The sequence below is a fragment of the Motacilla alba genome, chromosome Z, assembly GCF_015832195.1.
Source record: "Motacilla alba alba isolate MOTALB_02 chromosome Z, Motacilla_alba_V1.0_pri, whole genome shotgun sequence".
In the NCBI taxonomy this organism is placed as follows: domain Eukaryota; kingdom Metazoa; phylum Chordata; class Aves; order Passeriformes; family Motacillidae; genus Motacilla; species Motacilla alba.
Genome location: NC_052046.1, coordinates 61378043 through 61395183, shown reverse-complemented (window position 1 = coordinate 61395183; position 17141 = coordinate 61378043). Strand labels below are relative to the sequence as shown.

Sequence of the window (17141 nt, the reverse complement as noted above, 5' to 3'; positions counted from 1 at the left end):
CATATTCCTCAGTTGTATTCTTAGTGCATTTATTCAGTTTGATGTCTTTATGTTTGTCCCAGAAAATTTCATTTTGTATCACAATCTTCTACTTCCTTTTCTGGTCTCTTTCTTTCATCTGCTCGGATGCTTCTCTGTATTTTTTCCTACCTGTTTCTCTACCTGGCTTTGTGATTAACCAGTAAAATTGCCTTTGCTGTCTTCTGAACCCTTGCCTTCCTCTCTCCCCAGGGGACTAAATTTTTTCCTTTCTTGCAACCCTCTCTTATTTGATTTTTTTTTTTAATGGTAAATCAAACTCTGTTATCACTGCTACCTGTTGTCAGCAATGGGAGGTGGTTGTTAAGATTGCTTGGCTTCATTGATCAAACAACCATTGTGTTAGGAAGAAAATCATCTCCTTTTGCAGCTCTGGCCTGGACCCAGCTGAGATTAGAGATAATTCACTCAGATGGAAAGCTCAGAAGGAAATTATTTTTATAACAATTATGAACTGCATTTTTGGAGCAAATTAGAGACGCTCTTAGAAAAGAAGGAAACCAAGTTTTAAATATGGGAGTGCCCCCCATAAAATGGATTATCTCTGCTCTAGATGAAAGTTATGATTTCAGTGTATTTCCCAGAAAAGACTAGAACATTGCTAGTATGTTTTATAATTAAGTACTGTATTTTCCCCTAGTTTACAACTCAAAATTGGTAAATTGTATTGGCTGAGATACTTTAAATAAATCTGAATTAGTCATGTAGTAAGCTTGGAATACTGATACCACTCTGATCATATTTTTATAAAATGGCAACAAAACAAAATGGCGTTAGAAAGCAACAAGTTTTTGGCAATGTTAATATGATACAACGGTCTCCAACTTACACTGACCAGCTGCAGTTAGTTTTTAACTGTATAGTGTTACACCTGAGTGTCTGATGAGTGTCCTGGTTCTACAAGATTACCTGTAGTGTATGTTTTGAGAATATGCTTAATATAGTTCCTTAAATAATAAGATTACTCATGAAATTGTTGAGCTTTAGTATTTTAGTACCTCTGGCCTAATGTTTTGCTCAGCCTGGAGTGAGAAACCCATATATCGAGTTTACAGACTGGAGAAGTTACTGTGGAATTGAAAAGAATCCAGCTAGAATTACTTCTGTTAGAGGGTTTGGACACTATGGAGTTTGTATGGTTTCATAGTAAACAGTATAAATAATCAGGACAGTAGATGCTTTGCTTCCCACCAAGAATACTGCAGGTAGAAATGTAGTGCACTTTGTTGATTACTTCCAGGTCTTCCCTTTTCATTACAGAGCATCCTTGTGACAGATGAATTTACAGAGCAGGACAACAGTTTTTTGATTTTTGTTGTTTTGGTTTGTCCTGGTTTGTTTTTCTTCTTATTGTGGAGTTTTGTTGTGTTTTTATTTCCTTTTGGTTTTTGGTTTTTTTTTGTTTTTTTTAAATTAGTGATGTAATGTTCAGATTTGAAATAAAAGTATGTTAAAAGGGTATATTCGTAAGATAAGAAATTAATAATTTGGTTTGCATTTTTGGTACCCATAGGGAAAAGGTGGAGCAAAAACTCTTATGAACACTATCATGCAATTGAGAAAGATATGCAATCACCCATACATGTTTCAACACATTGAGGTAAGACTGATAGGTCTGATTTTGAGAGTTGTTTTTATTCAATAAAATAGGATAGGATAATAGAAAACTGCTGCTAAAGCTTATGTGTGTGGAAGGGGACATCTCTGTCCACATAATTTATACTGGAAAGGACAGATTCGGAAAAAATATGTATTATAGTCAACAATATATGGACTCTTACTTAACATCTTTATATTGATAATCCAAAGTCTGTTTTTAAAATAGTTCATTTTATGGAGCAGTGTCTTTAAAAAGTGAAGAATTTTTTGTTAATTTAAGGCAACCCAGAGCAACTTGGTATTTACATACTCCAAATTCATCAGGTATAGACACTGGTTCAAAAAGTCATGTGTAGAATCTCTGTAGTTAGCAGACTGCTAATCTTCTGCAGTGTTGACTGCAATTGTTTTATTTCCATCCATCTTGTTTTTTCAGCAAAAATGTACTATCTGTATACAATCTCTCAATAGGACCTAAGTATATCAATATAATATATCTGAAAAGATAGGAAGTGTCATAGCTATCTGGAATATAGCCAAATTTATGAAAATATAATTAAGTGCCTACTGTGATATAGTATTTTTATTATTATTATTTTTATTGTAGTAGTTTTCCCTCTTTGTGATCTTGTATGCTGTGTAATTAAACTGAGTAATCTGCAGATGGATCTTCTACTGATCGGTATAAATTAAATGGTATTCTACTGTATTTGTAATCTGGTGAAATGTATGCTGCAGAAGTCAGTTCTGCAAATCATTAATTTCAAATAATAGTACAGGAAAACATTAAGCAGAGCACTGTTGCCACAAGGTGGTTTCCAGGAGTATGAACAGCATTGAACTCAAACTGCAATACTCATATATTTAATTTGATTTCTATAAGAATGTGTATTTTTGGCTGCTGTATAGTTTGTAATATGTTTATTGCTTATAACTTTGCAGGAGTCCTTCGCTGAACACCTGGGCTACTCAAATGGTGTCATTAACGGGTAACTCTGTTTTTCCTGCTGTCCATAGTGTTGTATTGGAATTAATAATCACATTTCTGGAAGCTACATGTTAGGAAGCTCAAACATTTTATGCAGAGGCAGAGGAAGAACAGGGCACATAAGTAAAGCAAAACCTAGTAGTACTAGAACTGTTACAAGATCTTTTCATGACTGTCCATCTCCTTCAGTATGGCAGACAGAAAAGACTCGTGTCTTCCTATCCCCTTATTTTGAAATAATATACCATCTGAAATTCATTGGGATGACTCTTTAGAGAGTCTGTTATACATGTATGAGTCTGTTAACAGACTCTAGAGAGTCTGTTATACATGTATGTGTGTGTGTATATATATATATATATATATATATGTATATGTATGTATATATATATATATATATATATACACACACACATATGTTAGGATTTTCTTCTCTTTATTGTTACTTTTGCCTTCTACTTTTTCTTTTTTACTATCTCTTTTCCAAACTAAAGTAGCATTTCTTCCATTATCTGAAACGAAGAAGATTTGGTTTATTTTTCTTGACACTCTGTGCAGCTGTCAAGTTAGTGGATGCTTTCTAAACAAAAGGTGTGTATCATCCACCTAACTGTCTTCCTGTTCAGGTAATAATGATACATTTTTTCCTTATCTAGTATACCAGACTCTTTGCATCCTTAGCTAGTATACCAGAATACTTGTCTCTTAAACAGTTTAGTCTTTGGCTGATTACAGATGTGTGCATATTAGAAGGCTGTGTATCTTCTGGATTTTGTGCCATTGCCAATGATAAATTGGATTTTGAGAGTGCAGACTCGAAGTTAGAGTTGCATGAAGTTTATTTCTGTAAAGTATGTCACTGTGCTGTTGATTTAGATGTTCTGTTTACTTATATTAATTTTCTGGGTTGTGGGTTGCATTTCAGTGCTAGGAGTTGGTTTTGGAATTCTTGCATAGAAGACAAAAGAGTAGCTAATCAAAGCAGCTAAACACTGTTCGGAATGACCAAGGTTGTATGGCTAAAGAGTGTAGCCTGTAGTGACTCCTCCCACTATCTCCATATATTAGTTCTGTTTGCAATATTTTCACTTCCATGTGCATGATAGTTGAGTGGAAAGGGCCTCATTTCCAACAAATGCCTGATGAATACAATTTAAAACTGCAGTTGCAATTGAAAGTTGTTTTCAATGCTAGTAGAAAACAAAACACCAGGTGAATGTCTTAGCTTATAGAATGCTTATCTAGCTAAGAAATAACATTTGTTTTAATAAATAGTGAAAAATAATTGAGTGATTGAAAGTCAGCACAATTTCTGTAATTGAAGAAAATTCAGGAAAATGGGACTTCACATGTGTTTATTTTCATCAACATGTGCAATTTTAAAGAAAGAAAAGTGCTATTAGTCTTGTTTCGACTAAGTAAATTAGTCCTTTTGTTATACTCTGACATGATAATGACTGTAGACTTTTAAGTGTGGGCTTATTCTGGTATTTACTGTGCTGCTTCTCTCCAACAGAGCTGAACTTTATCGGGCCTCAGGGAAGTTTGAGCTACTTGATCGTATTCTACCAAAGTTACGAGCTACTAACCATCGTGTGCTTCTTTTCTGTCAAATGACATCACTCATGACCATTATGGAAGACTACTTTGCATTTCGAAATTTCCTTTACCTGCGTCTCGATGGTAAGCTAAATGGGAAAAAAGGATAAATACTAAGATAAGAGGTAGTATCCTTCATTAGTTTGGACATGGGAACCCTGGATTCTCCTCCCAGTGTTTTCATAACAGTGCTGTGTTGTGACTATACAAGAGTGAAAACAGGTTCAAAGTACCATTTTATAATCCTGCAAGTGTATTTACCATGAAGTTATGCCAGTAGACCCTTCACTGGCAGTATAGTAGAATTTTCCATGTTCTTCCAGACAAGGGAGGTACTGAGAAAAGACATACTTTTGCTTCTGTCAGTTAGAAGTATTTGTTTCTCTCTTTCAGTATTTTCTTTTATCTGTTTAATCTGCAGACCATTTGGTCAACAGATTCTTTTAATAAACACTCAGGTCTATTCCAGGAATGCAACTTACGTATAAATTTACTGCTTGGAAGCTCATCTCTTTTTCACATAGGGTTTAAAATCCAAGGTTCCAAATCAGTCATCACTATCTAAGTTGCCTGAAAATACTCTCATGATAAGAGATGATAATACCAGTGTTAGGCCTGTATTCCAGTGGAGTAAATTCATTTTTATCTGTTTAAAATTCAACTGCTGTCCTTCACAGGATAGCTGAATTTCAGCGTGATGCCTGAATTTCACAGGAAGATCAAAAGCCTCAATATCTTCATGTGTAGATATTTCATTACTTTAAACAAAAAGATTGTTTAGAAACATTTTAGATACTGATATCTTTATTCTGTTCAGTGTCTCTATTGAGTGTTCAATGTCTTTGTGGATGATCTGGATGAGAGGATTGAATGTACCCTCAGTAGATTCACAGACTGCCCTTGGGTCACAACAAGCCCAGGCAGTGCCACAGGCTGGGGCAGAGTGGCTGCAAAGCTGCCCACAGGAGAAGGACCTGGGGGTGCTGCTGACAGCAGCTGAACATGAGCCAGGGTGTGCCCAGGTGGCCAAGAAGGCCAATGGCATCCTGGCCTGTGCCAGCAATAGTGTGGCCAGCAGGAGCAGGACAGGGATTGTCTCCCTGTACTCAGTGAGTATCCACTGGAGAGGCCATACTGTCAGTTCTGTGTTCAGTTCTGGGTCCCTCACTCCAAGAAGGACATTGAGGTTGCTGGGGCATGTCCAGGAAGGGCAGCAGTATGAGGAAGGGTCTGGAGTACATGTCCTGCAAGAAGCAGCTGAGGGAGCTGGGGTTGTTCATCCTGGAGAAAAGGAAGGTCAGGGGTCACACTTTACAACTCGCTGAAAGGAGGCTGTGGCCAGGTGAAGAGCAGTCTCTGCTCACAGGCAGCCAGTTACAGGACAAGAGGACACAGTCTCAAGCTGCAACCGGAGAAGTTCAGGTTGGGCATTAGGAGGAATTTCTTTACAGAAAGGGTGATTGGGCATTGGAATGGCCTGCCCAGGAACATGGGGAAGTCACTATCCATTAAGGTGTTTGAGGAAAGATTGGCTGTAGCACTTACTGCTGTGATTGCATACACAAGATAATGTTTGATCAAAGGTTGGACTCAATGATCTCACAGGTCTCCTCCAATCTATTTGATTTGCTAATTGAGTCCTGCAATTCTATGAAAGAAAAATTAAAAACAGTGTATCCCACCTGAGTTTTAATCCAGTTTGAAAGAAGTTTCCATTTTGGTCTTCTTCCATGTTGATGATCTCTACCTCCTACTGAGCTTCTTAAATAGTGATCATTTTTGCTTAATGTGTTATCTCATACATTATAGTGTTACATAGGACAAGCAGCATTTATCAGAATACTTTGTAGTAGAGAAGCAATGATTTAAGGTAAATACCTTAAAGAGAAGAGTGTGAGGGAGACTTGAAGTTTCTTCTGATCATTTTTAACAGTGTTTTTAATTGACTCTTAGCTTCATGCTTTAATCAGAAGAAAAAGTAGTACCAAGAAATATTTTCATCCTTTATTAATATTAATGAACATGAAGTTGAACCAATATTATCCTTGAATTTAAAATGGGATTATGAAATGGACACACAAATGAGGTATCTCACTGTGCCATAGAATGCCAAAACTGTCTGAAGAACAGAGGGCGTGCTAACAAAGCCCTCTTCACACCTCTGGCCTGCATGTGCTTTAATACTTCTATTCAAGACAGATAAATTACATTACATTTTAAATGTTTTTGATTACTTTACATCATATGCATACATAATATGGTAAATACACCTCATTGTCTTTTTCAGGTAGTTTGTTAAATTAGATAAACCCTTTTCCTTCCTTTCCAGTTTCATAATGACAGATACTTTCATACCAGTATGCAGTCTATCCAGATTCTGTCCAGCTGTCTTCTTACATGCAGTGTTTCCTACCCAATTCATGTGCTTATTGAGTTCACTGTGTCAGCAGTGGGCTGGCAGTTTGGCTGTGTGATTGTAGTGGCTACAGATGGGTGGAGTTAGTTTTCCTCCTAGCAGCCAATGTAATGCTGTGCTTTGCACATGTAACACCACCAGTGGCATCTGCCCGGTGTTAGGCTATTGCTGAGCAGCACTTGCAGTGTCAAGGCTTTCTCTCCAAACACCCCTCTTCCCCAAAGCCTGTAAGGCTTTATTGAACTGGGACCCAGATAAGACAGCTGATCTAGGCTGACCAAAGGGTTGTGAACAGCAATAGAACCTGAGGGAAAAGAGGAGGATGCAGGGACATTGCTTGTTATGGCATTTGTCTTCCCAATTAGTCATCACAGGTGCTGAGGCCCTGCTTCCCAGGAAGCAGCTGGACATCTGTTTGCTGCTGGGAAGTGTAAATAAATTCCTCTTCTTGTCCTTCCACACACACCTTTCACTTCTATTAAGCTGCCTTTTTCTCAGCACAGGAGCTTTTGTGTTTTATTTTCTCCCCATATACTGCTGAGTGTGGAGAGGCAAGGATGTGTATATGGAAGCCAGCTGGGGAACAACCCACCATAGTAATAAAAAAAATTTGTAATATCATCTTGTATACATATATCACCCTCAAGATGGGAAATTTTAAGAATTTGCAGTCTTTTGGTGTTAACTATGACTCTAAAGGCAAATAGTGACATTTTGATAAATCTCTATATAAGTTGCTTTTAAAAATATTTAATGCTTCTCTAGCCAGAAGGCATTAATCAAAACTAGAGCTCTCTGCTGTTTGTGTAGAGTAGTTTCAATTGAAATTTATGTGAGTTATAAAAAGGTATAACAGTGTTAGCCAACATTTTAAAATCTACTTTAGAAGTGTCAAAACAAATGCATGTAAAGAGACCTTTAGAAGTCTTATCTTGTAGGTGTGATAGGCAGTTGATGTAAACATTCATGGCCAGTGTTATGGAAAATGTGGCAGAGATGTCAAAAAGCAGTGCACTAAAATAACCCTTTCACATGTCGTTTTAGCAATGGACCTTGTATTTATATTATTTCAGTTCACAACTTTATTATATGATATTTCTAATTTTTCAGGCACAACAAAATCAGAGGATCGAGCTGCTCTGTTGAAGAAGTTCAATGAACCTGGATCACAATACTTTATCTTCTTGTTGAGTACAAGGGCTGGAGGGCTAGGCTTAAATCTCCAGGCTGCTGACACTGTTATAATCTTTGATAGTGACTGGAATCCTCATCAGGTTATATTTATTTTCTTATCTTCATTAAATGTGCAAAGAATCCATGATGCTTTTTTGAGTTGCTTCATTAAATAGATGATGTAGCCTGGGATGAAAGGAAAAAATCCAAGGAAGAGATAAAATTCTGCTTTGAGAGGAATTAGTGAGGCAAGCTGCCACAATCAGGAAATGTTTTGGTTTGAATTGGTGAATTAATTCTGTGCCTACATATATATTTTGTCTCTGTCTTGGGGTCTCCTCAGTGCTAGGAGTGTTATAAACCTGCTTCATTAGTATAACTGTACTCATTCTTTAATCCTTAGGATATAATAACCAGCTCACTAGCCTTTGGTAGGTAGCTTGTAATACTTCAGTAAAGGCTATGCTGAATGCTACCTGTCTCATGAAATTAGGTGACCATGTGAGTGCAGTAGTCTTGGCCTGAGGCCAGCTTACTCTGTGGTGGTTAGTAGTAACTACAGTTACAGCAGTAACTACCAGAAAAAGAGCGTATCACACCACTTTGGCTTGTTTTAAAAAGCCAGAAGGGGTAACTGAATTATGCCTTTGCCACCTTTTTTTTTTCTTATTTGTAAGAAAGTTCAGTATCCTTGGAAGTGCGTAGTTATATGTGTGTGTTTTCAGCTATTGTGCAAATGTATGCAATTCCCATAATACGACCACATGTAAAATGTAAGGGAGGTGAGACTAAAAAGAGTTTTACTATCTGCCTTCACTCTCTCTTAAATTACTCTCTGTGTTCTTTGCCTAATAGGACTTGCAGGCACAGGACAGAGCTCACCGAATTGGTCAGCAGAATGAAGTTAGAGTCCTGCGACTGTGCACTGTGAACAGTGTGGAAGAGAAGATACTTGCTGCAGCAAAGTATAAGCTGAATGTAGATCAAAAAGTTATTCAGGCAGGAATGTTTGATCAGAAATCTTCAAGCCATGAAAGGAGAGCGTTCCTCCAAGCTATATTGGAGCATGAAGAAGAAAATGAGGTAAGGTAGTTAGAAATAATTACTCAGCAAGTACTGACTCCTCTTTTATTCATCATTTACAAAAATTGTCATAACTCTTGAAATGAAAAATTTCATTATAATTTCTTACCATCCATTTAGAGAAATAACTGAACTTTAATCTTTTTTTATGGTCACAGTAATAGGTTGTAATCTAGTGGTTATGATGTAATCTAGTGGTTATGGTTAAATCTTGGTGTAGAATTAGGCATTGCAACTTAAAATACATTCTACCCTTTATAATTTTGGCAAATAATTGCATTCAAAAAAAAGATTTTTTTTCCAGAACACATTATAAACCATTTCCTAAGTCAAATATGTATGTTCAGCTAGGCAATTTGATTTTCAGACATGCTGAGTAGCTAGTATTACCTAGGTTCAGTTTTGAAGGATCCTGCTTGTTGTACTTCCTTCCTGTTTAGGAGTTAAGATCTGCTTTGATATGCCTTGGACTTAGGACAAGCCCAAAAGTAACTGTTTCTTTCTGGTGCTGTGTCCAGCCCAGACTTATCACCACTTTCTCTTTGAGAAATAATTCACTGTTTAAAAAGAGCTATCAAGTCTTTTCTTTTAATAGTGGGAAGTGAGGGACACTGAGTGTCCCTCTCTTTTCATTGTGTTCTTTTATGTAACTCTGAGTATGAAATGATGGACCTATACTTTTGCCTGTCACTGCAGACTCTTCTCTTATTTTGAACAAAATTCAGTATTTCAACAAAAGTTGTATTTGGGAGAAATTAAATAAATGTGTCAATTATACTGATTACACACACAGAGAAATTTTTGATCAGCACTTTTTTCCACCTTGAAAATACCCTGTACTGGTTAAAGACAGAGCTTTTGAGACCAATCTTGCTTCTGAGTGGAGCTTATGTGTCTGAATAAGATGCACACTGATAGGAGATTCTGCAGCCTGTGTTTCACTATGGAGTAAAGTTTCAAAGATCAAGGAGTTTACTTCATTAATCCTTTTGTGTGAACTCTGCATTGTGCATTTAGAAAAGCATAATTAAGATGAAATTTTGTATTGTTTTAGTATTTTTCATAGAAATTAAAGAAGAGGGACAAAACATTTTTATCAGTAATTGTCTTTTATTTGTGGTGTTAATGCAAAAATTTGGTGATGTACATGTGTACCATTTTTGATTAAGTAAACCTGTATTTCTAAAGCAGACCACACTTCCTATATGAGTCAGAAACCAGCCAACATTTTCAGTAATCCTTTGAATTTTTTTAAAAATTAGGAGTACCTTTGTTTCTAAAGCATTTATCTGACAGTGTTTCAGAAGTCAGGGCTGCTGCTCAGGCCTATGTGACATGCCTTATTTTGTAGATGGCTTCAGAACAATTTGTTTCTTGTGTGTTATATATTTAATCTGCCATTCTGAAGCAAGCAGATTTAAAAACAGTTTATTTGCCATAGCCCAGCATCAATCTTTAAAGCATTGATGTTGCTGTCTGACTCCTAACTGAAGCTTTCAAGTAATACTTTATGAACAGAGACTATACAAAATTCTGCCCAAACTCTCAACCTCTTGAGGATTAGAAAGAATTGAATTTGCACCATCCTGCAGTGGTCAGCTGTTGCTCCTTCATTGCAACATCACTGAGTGTCAAGTGAGAGATTGATGGGAAAAAAGTAAACCTTTCATTTAAAGTTAAATTATCAACAATATTGACACAACTTTGACTTACAAATGTGGACTGGCACATCTAACAAAGATGCTGTTTACTGATAACCTAGTTAAATATTCCCATGCTAAGCAAGCTTTAAACTTTTCACACTTGTATGTAGAGTACTATGTTCTTTTCATCCTTTTTATATTTTTTTTAAGTTCAGCATCAAGGCTCCCCTTACTTTTCTTTCTTCTTTCTTCTTTTTAATCCAGTTTTTCTTTTAGCAATACTAGATAAAGCAGAGAGGTAATTTCTGTGTATTTAGAAAGATTCATTAGAATAATAGCAATGTATGACAGCTGCTTAGAAGTTACTTGTTCATAGAATAATTACTCATTGCCAGTTGAATTTATTTCTTATTTTTTCTTCTGTGAAGCCTACCTGTTTGGCAACAGGATTATTCAGCCTAATTGCTGATTATGCGGACACTGTTGTTACAGCTTCTACTGTAAGATCACTTTTTTTTTTCAGGTCAGAAGTTACTCTGAGATAATAAGGATGTATGTGGCCCTTTCATGATGGTCACATTTATAACAGAATCTTTTTTTCTCTGTGTGAGCAACCATGTGACTTCCTTTTCATGAAGAGTGAAGGAACAATGACTAGAAGTGAGAAGAACTAGCTCTCTAAATCTCTTTCCCAGTTGCCTGGTTCATGTTAAAATCTAAATTATATGTTCATTAAGGTACAAAGGTGTTCCCTGAGAACTGCATTAATGATAGCTGGTTTGGGTTTTTTCTGAGGTGTAGAAATCCAGATACTCGAGGGAAGATGTGTGTAAATAGAAATGACGTATTATTTCTGAAAAGTAAGCTACAGGATACTTAGCTTTTTGGATGCTACATGCAGTGTTCTATACTCCCATTAAACTGGGCTCAAAACATGAGCTTTTAGGAAGAATTATAGGTCTGTAGCATAGTGTAATATAGGTTCAGAAAGCCCTGTGTAGCGTGACCTGTTGTCCGTGGTTTCAGAATAATTCAGGGAGGAAAACTGAATATTTTGGATTTTGTTTAAAATTGGGTATGATAATGGTTTCAGCTTTAACATTTTCAGTTGAGCACTACAGTCCTAAATTGTTTTTCTAGTGTCTGTTTCTGTTTTTATGAAATAATCCATTTTCTGCAGTAAAATGTTCACATCTCAATTTGTAAACAGAAAATGGTCAAGAGCGGGGTTATTTTCCAGGATAAAAACATGATTCGTTCTTTTCATTTAATCAGGAATTTTTCAGTTTCCTTGCTTTGATGGGAAAAGCCTCAGAATCTAGAATGGTATTTCTGAAGGAATATTGTAGAATAGCAGAACGGAAACACATCCGTTTTAACCAAAGCACTAACTGTGCTTCTGACCCAGGAAAACCACAAGCCAAACTTTTCCTGGTTTTGTATTTGGTCATTTCCTCATTCTCAAATTTTGAAGGTAATAATAAATCTCATTTGTCACTCTTAGCATGTTATTTGTTGCTTCTGAATAGCTGATCACTATAAAAGGTTTTGTTTCAGTTTAAGTGCCTCCCACATGTTGTCAGAGAAAGAGTGTCAGTGGAGCTCTGAACTGAGGAAGGCTGTTAGTTCAAGGTTGCATGTGAGACCTTCCTGATAATTTTTATCCATCTTTCTAACCAGGAAGAAGATGAAGTGCCTGATGATGAGACACTGAATCAGATGATTGCTCGACGTGAGGAGGAATTTGATCTCTTTATGGTGAGGATGGTGTAATCATAAAAAAATCATCTTCTCTAGTGTTTTTTGTAAAGGCCTTAACCTTTTTGTCACTCAGGTTTGTCAAAACTTTACTGGAGAAGTAGGTTTTATTTATTTGCATTATTCATCTGAAGAAAAAAGTGTAGTCTGCTTAAATACAGAGTTCCTCAAATGACGCAGAGACTTCAGAGATGCTTGCTGTCAGTGAAACAGTGACAATCTAGAGGAAGAATTTGACACAACCTGAGGAATATATAGTTCAAAAATGTCAGCCACAGTTTGGCTTGCTAATTCTACAGCATACTTTTGCTATTCAACATTTTGCTTTACTTTTGGACTTTTTTATTGGCAAGGACAACTGGAGGAACTTAACAAGGTAGTAAATTAGTAGACTAACAATGCTGTTTTCTTGGTGAGTTAACTGGGGTGTTGATGGTTTTGTCAGGAATCCAGTTAGCTGCATCTCTGCTGCTACAACTGTTGGAACAGTTATCACAGTAGAGCTAGTGGTTCAAATGTGAGCCACTTCTTTTTGTTAGTGCTTCCCTTTTTGTTTATGCTACTGCAGCACTGTTGGAATAACTACTGAAATGCCTTTGTAGGCATGGCTCTTGCCTTTTAGTGTTTGTACAGTCTGAGGATTGCTGGAAGACCTCTGGGCTTCACTGACACCAGTACAGGGCAATACTTAAGTATTGAAGGTAAAGCACCATGCCCTCTAATTCTACAGAGGCTTTCTTCTGCAAGGTGGAACAAGACAGACACTCCTGTGTGCATTAGTGTATGTATATCTGGTGGTGTCCACAGAAACAACTGCTAATAGGACCAACGCGAAACCTGTGTACCCAGTACAGATTTTATTCCCTCATTGTCTTCCGCTTAAGAATTCATCTGTAAAAATTTGCTATTATACAAACACGCAGGGGCCCTTTTTGTGTAAGTTACAGTTGTTTACGTGCACTGTTGGAAAAGGCCATATTCCCCTGTATGACTCTTCTTTTGTTCTTGCCGATTTGCTAATTTAGTGGTTTTGTGCTAAGCTTTATTAAGTGTTACTCAGAACTGAAATCTCTAAAGCCAGGTTGCACAGAAAAGGAGTGCTTACAGACTGTCTTTTTAAACTTTTCCATCAGTGATTTGAGTGTAAGAAGATTTACATGACACAAACCAAGAGATGGCCATTTGATCCAAAACTCAAATAATTTCATCTGAATTATTGACTGAACATACCCTGAATTTTTTGAAGGTGGATTTGCTGCTAGAAAACAGCTTCTGATTTCTCCTTCAGACCCAGAAGGAGGGAATTAATCCATGGTTGAAAGTAGCTCATGAATTTGTGTCTAATTGCTTCAACTTTTAGTATTAAATTTGAAGGCTATTTAATATCAAATAAAGTTGAAGACACTACAGTAAAGACAGTTTTCACAGAATCACAGAATATGCTGATCTGGAAGAGACCCACAAGGGCCGATTCCAACTCCAAGCCAAGAATCACACCATGTGCCTGAGAGCATTGTCCAAACACTTGTTGAATTCTGTCAGGCTTGGTGCTGTGACGTCTTCTCTAAGGAGACTGCTCCAGTGCTCTGCAACTCTCTGGGTAAAGAACCTTTTCCTGATATCCAGCCTAAACCATCTCTGACACAACTTCAGGCCATTTAGTCAGGTCCTGTCACTGGTCACCACAGAAGAGATCAGTCCCTGCCACTCCTCTTCCCCTCACAAGGAGCTTGACTGCAGTGAGGTCTCCCTTCACTCTTCTCCAGACTCAGAAAAACAGATGACCTCAGCTGCTCCTCATAAGGGTTTTTCTCAAGGCCCTTCATCATCCTCATGGTCTTCCTTTGGACATTCTCCAATAGTTTTGTATCTCACTTATACTGTAGCACCCAAACCTGCCCCCAGCACTCGAGGTGAGGCCGCCCCAGTGCAGAGCAGAGCAGGACAATCCCCTCCCTTGCCTGGCTGGCCATGCTGTGCCTGATGCCCCCAGGACACGGGTGGCCCTCCTGGCTACCAGGGCACTGCTGGCCATGTTCAACTTGCCAAAAGCAGGACTCCCAGGGCCCTTTCTGTGGTGGTGCTTTCCAGCGTCCCATTTCCCAGTCTGTCTGTACCTTCCAGGGCTGCCCCATCCCAGAAGCAGAATCTGGCTCTCAGCCTTTTTGAACTTCATATGGTTGGCAATTTCCCAGTCCTCTCATTTGTCAAGGTCTCTCTGCAGTCCCTCCCTGCTTTTGAGGGAGTCACTAGCTCCTCCCAGTTTTTTTTTTTTATTGTCTGTGAACTTGCTTCATATCCCTTCAAGTCCTGCATCCAAGTTGTTTGTGAAGCTATGTGGGCTGAATGTATGTTTTTCATATTAATTTATGTGGAAGCTTTTACATGGAATGGCTTTGATGTTTCTTCCAAGGACTCTTCTAGTTATAATTTGGAAAGTTTAAGATAACCATCCACAATTCATGGGGTAGCATTGCTCTGTGGTTTTTCTCGACTGGAAATTTTAGGCCTTGAGTGTGCTGATGTTCAAGTTCTTTGCTTAGGTTTAAGTAGAGGTAGCATAATATTTTTAGCATTTAGGCCTTATTGAGGACAGTGAACATATAATTATTAGTTATATAAAAATAATTCAGGTGTCTCTTGCAGACACAGGTTTTGGAAGGATATGGGAAGATAGAACTGGAGGTTTCCCAGGTGTAAATATGGTTTGAGTAGTATCCTCAGAAAAAAAAGGCAGTTTGTATCTCTGATATCTCAGATTGACTGAGATTGTCTTTAATTTTCCTTCCCAAGCACTATTGTATCAGAAAACAGCTATTATACTATCTTAGTGTTCAGTTTTTGTGTTAGACAAAGAAACATAGTCACTGGGGAGAAAATACAAAGTTTCAGCATTGAGTTCATGTTCTTAATGGCATTAAAATCTTATGTCTCTTGATTTCAGTCAAGTTCTTGGCTAACTAATAAAAATAGAGAAATCTATTTCATTTATCCTATTTGAGCTGTCTCTTGGTGCAGCTGTCTGATTGTCATGTTAGAATAAACCAAGCCACATGTTTGGCTTGAATGAGACTTTTTGAAATTAATTCCAGTTGAATGGGATGTTCTTTAATAGGTGAAATATGGAAGTCTGCTATAAAAAAAACTACAGGCTGCACAGCCCATTCACTGTTGTCTGAAGTAATGGGGAGCAGGGAAAACGCCCATGTATTTATAGTTGCTTCTTGAACGTAGTTGGACCTGCAGACTGAAGATCACTTATTGCTTTCTGCTTTTCACTGAGTTTAGAAATCAGATAGTGCACAAGGCAAGGTGATGAAGACAAGTGGTAAGATGCACTTCCTGAGGTAGTATTTTAAAGATGCTTATGATTGAGAAGTGCCAAGATGAGAGAAGATTCAGCATATTCAATGGTGCCATCACTAAGCCTCAGTTTTTAAATCTGGCTGGGCTTGAGCTGTCCCTCTAGAGAGGTAATACCTCTGAATTAATGCATGTCTGTGTTTTGGTTAAGGTTGTAAAAGGATGATATGTCTAGTTGGCATCGTGCGTTAAGTGCAGTATCTTGTAGAATGATGTACACAAGGGAGACATTTGTACATAATTGAGAATGGTTTTTCATGAAGTTTTAGTGCCCAAAGCAGTAGCTTCATATGATGCTACAGCCAATTCTGATGCCAATCTATAAACATAATGTTTTTCAAGTATAGAAGTGAAATGTTGGTGGGCATCTGGTTGTTTTCTCTGTTTAGCAGCTGATTGCTGAGTGTTAAGTACTGTATGACTCTTCAAAAGGCCAATTTGAAATGCCTATCATAATACCTGATTTGAGTACTTACGACAATGCAGGTGCAATTCATGGGACTACAGGAAGCCAGATCAGTGTGTAGTCGATAGAGGTGGATGCTTCCCCAGGAGAATTATTCAACACCTCACTGATGAATCTACAGTAGATTATAGGAATGTATCCTCTGTCTCCATGTCTGAGCTGTTGTTCACCACACTTGAAATGAATGATTATTTAAATTTCAGCTGAAAGTCTTAACATCACCTTCTAATGTTTGTAGCACTTCACCTAAGCTTATCTGATATTTTTGTGTTCTGATTTGTGTCTGGTACAGCAGTAAGATCAGAAAAAAATTCAGGGGTTCAAGCATATTGCCTTTCAGGCTCTGTGTAAACAAGCCTTTCTCTGAATTTTTTAATTCTTCTTTGATTCTTTGTTTCTTACGCCAATTTTTAAATTTTCTTCTGATATTCAGGATAACAAAACCAGTGTTTTTTTAGTTACTCTTTTTAGTTACATAGTAGTAAAACCTCACAGGGGACAGCAGTGTTCTTGTGATCTGCTTTATGTCACTTGGCTGTCTGTTGTCTGAGTTCATTCAGTGAAATCTAGTTATGAAGTACTGAATATGACTGGAAATGAACAATTCAGTGTAGCTTCTTTTTACAGCAGCATTTTAGAAGTATTTAGGAATATTATGAAATGGAGATACCTGGTAAGGACTTTGTTTAAAGTTTCAAGAGTTACTAGAGAGGTGGACATTGACATAGTTCACTTAATAATTGCCTTTAAAACTTTTTTATCCTTTGCCAATTGCCATTGCAGCGCATGGACATGGATCGTCGCAGGGAGGATGCCAGAAACCCTAAACGTAAACCTCGCTTGATGGAGGAGGATGAATTACCATCCTGGATTATTAAGGACGATGCTGAAGTTGAAAGGCTTACATGTGAAGAAGAAGAAGAGAAAATATTTGGAAGAGGATCCCGTCAGCGCAGGGATGTGGACTACAGTGATGCTCTCACAGAGAAACAGTGGCTGCGGGTAGGTTGGTTG

At 37.5% G+C, this 17141-nt stretch overlaps 1 protein-coding gene across 7 annotated transcripts in view; it reads left to right on the top strand.

The window, feature by feature from the left end:
- SMARCA2 (SWI/SNF related, matrix associated, actin dependent regulator of chromatin, subfamily a, member 2) overlaps positions 1 to 17141 on the top strand; it is a 118143-nt gene that overhangs the window by 61320 nt on the left and 39682 nt on the right. For all 7 annotated transcript variants that reach the window (XM_038125061.1, XM_038125057.1, XM_038125056.1 and 4 more), the window contains 7 exons: positions 1553 to 1639; positions 2581 to 2627; positions 4143 to 4309; positions 7752 to 7915; positions 8670 to 8897; positions 12221 to 12298; positions 16911 to 17129. In XM_038125061.1, coding sequence (XP_037980989.1) covers positions 1553 to 1639; positions 2581 to 2627; positions 4143 to 4309; positions 7752 to 7915; positions 8670 to 8897; positions 12221 to 12298; positions 16911 to 17129 — 990 coding nt within the window. The remainder of the gene's footprint in view (positions 1 to 1552; positions 1640 to 2580; positions 2628 to 4142; positions 4310 to 7751; positions 7916 to 8669; positions 8898 to 12220; positions 12299 to 16910; positions 17130 to 17141) is intronic.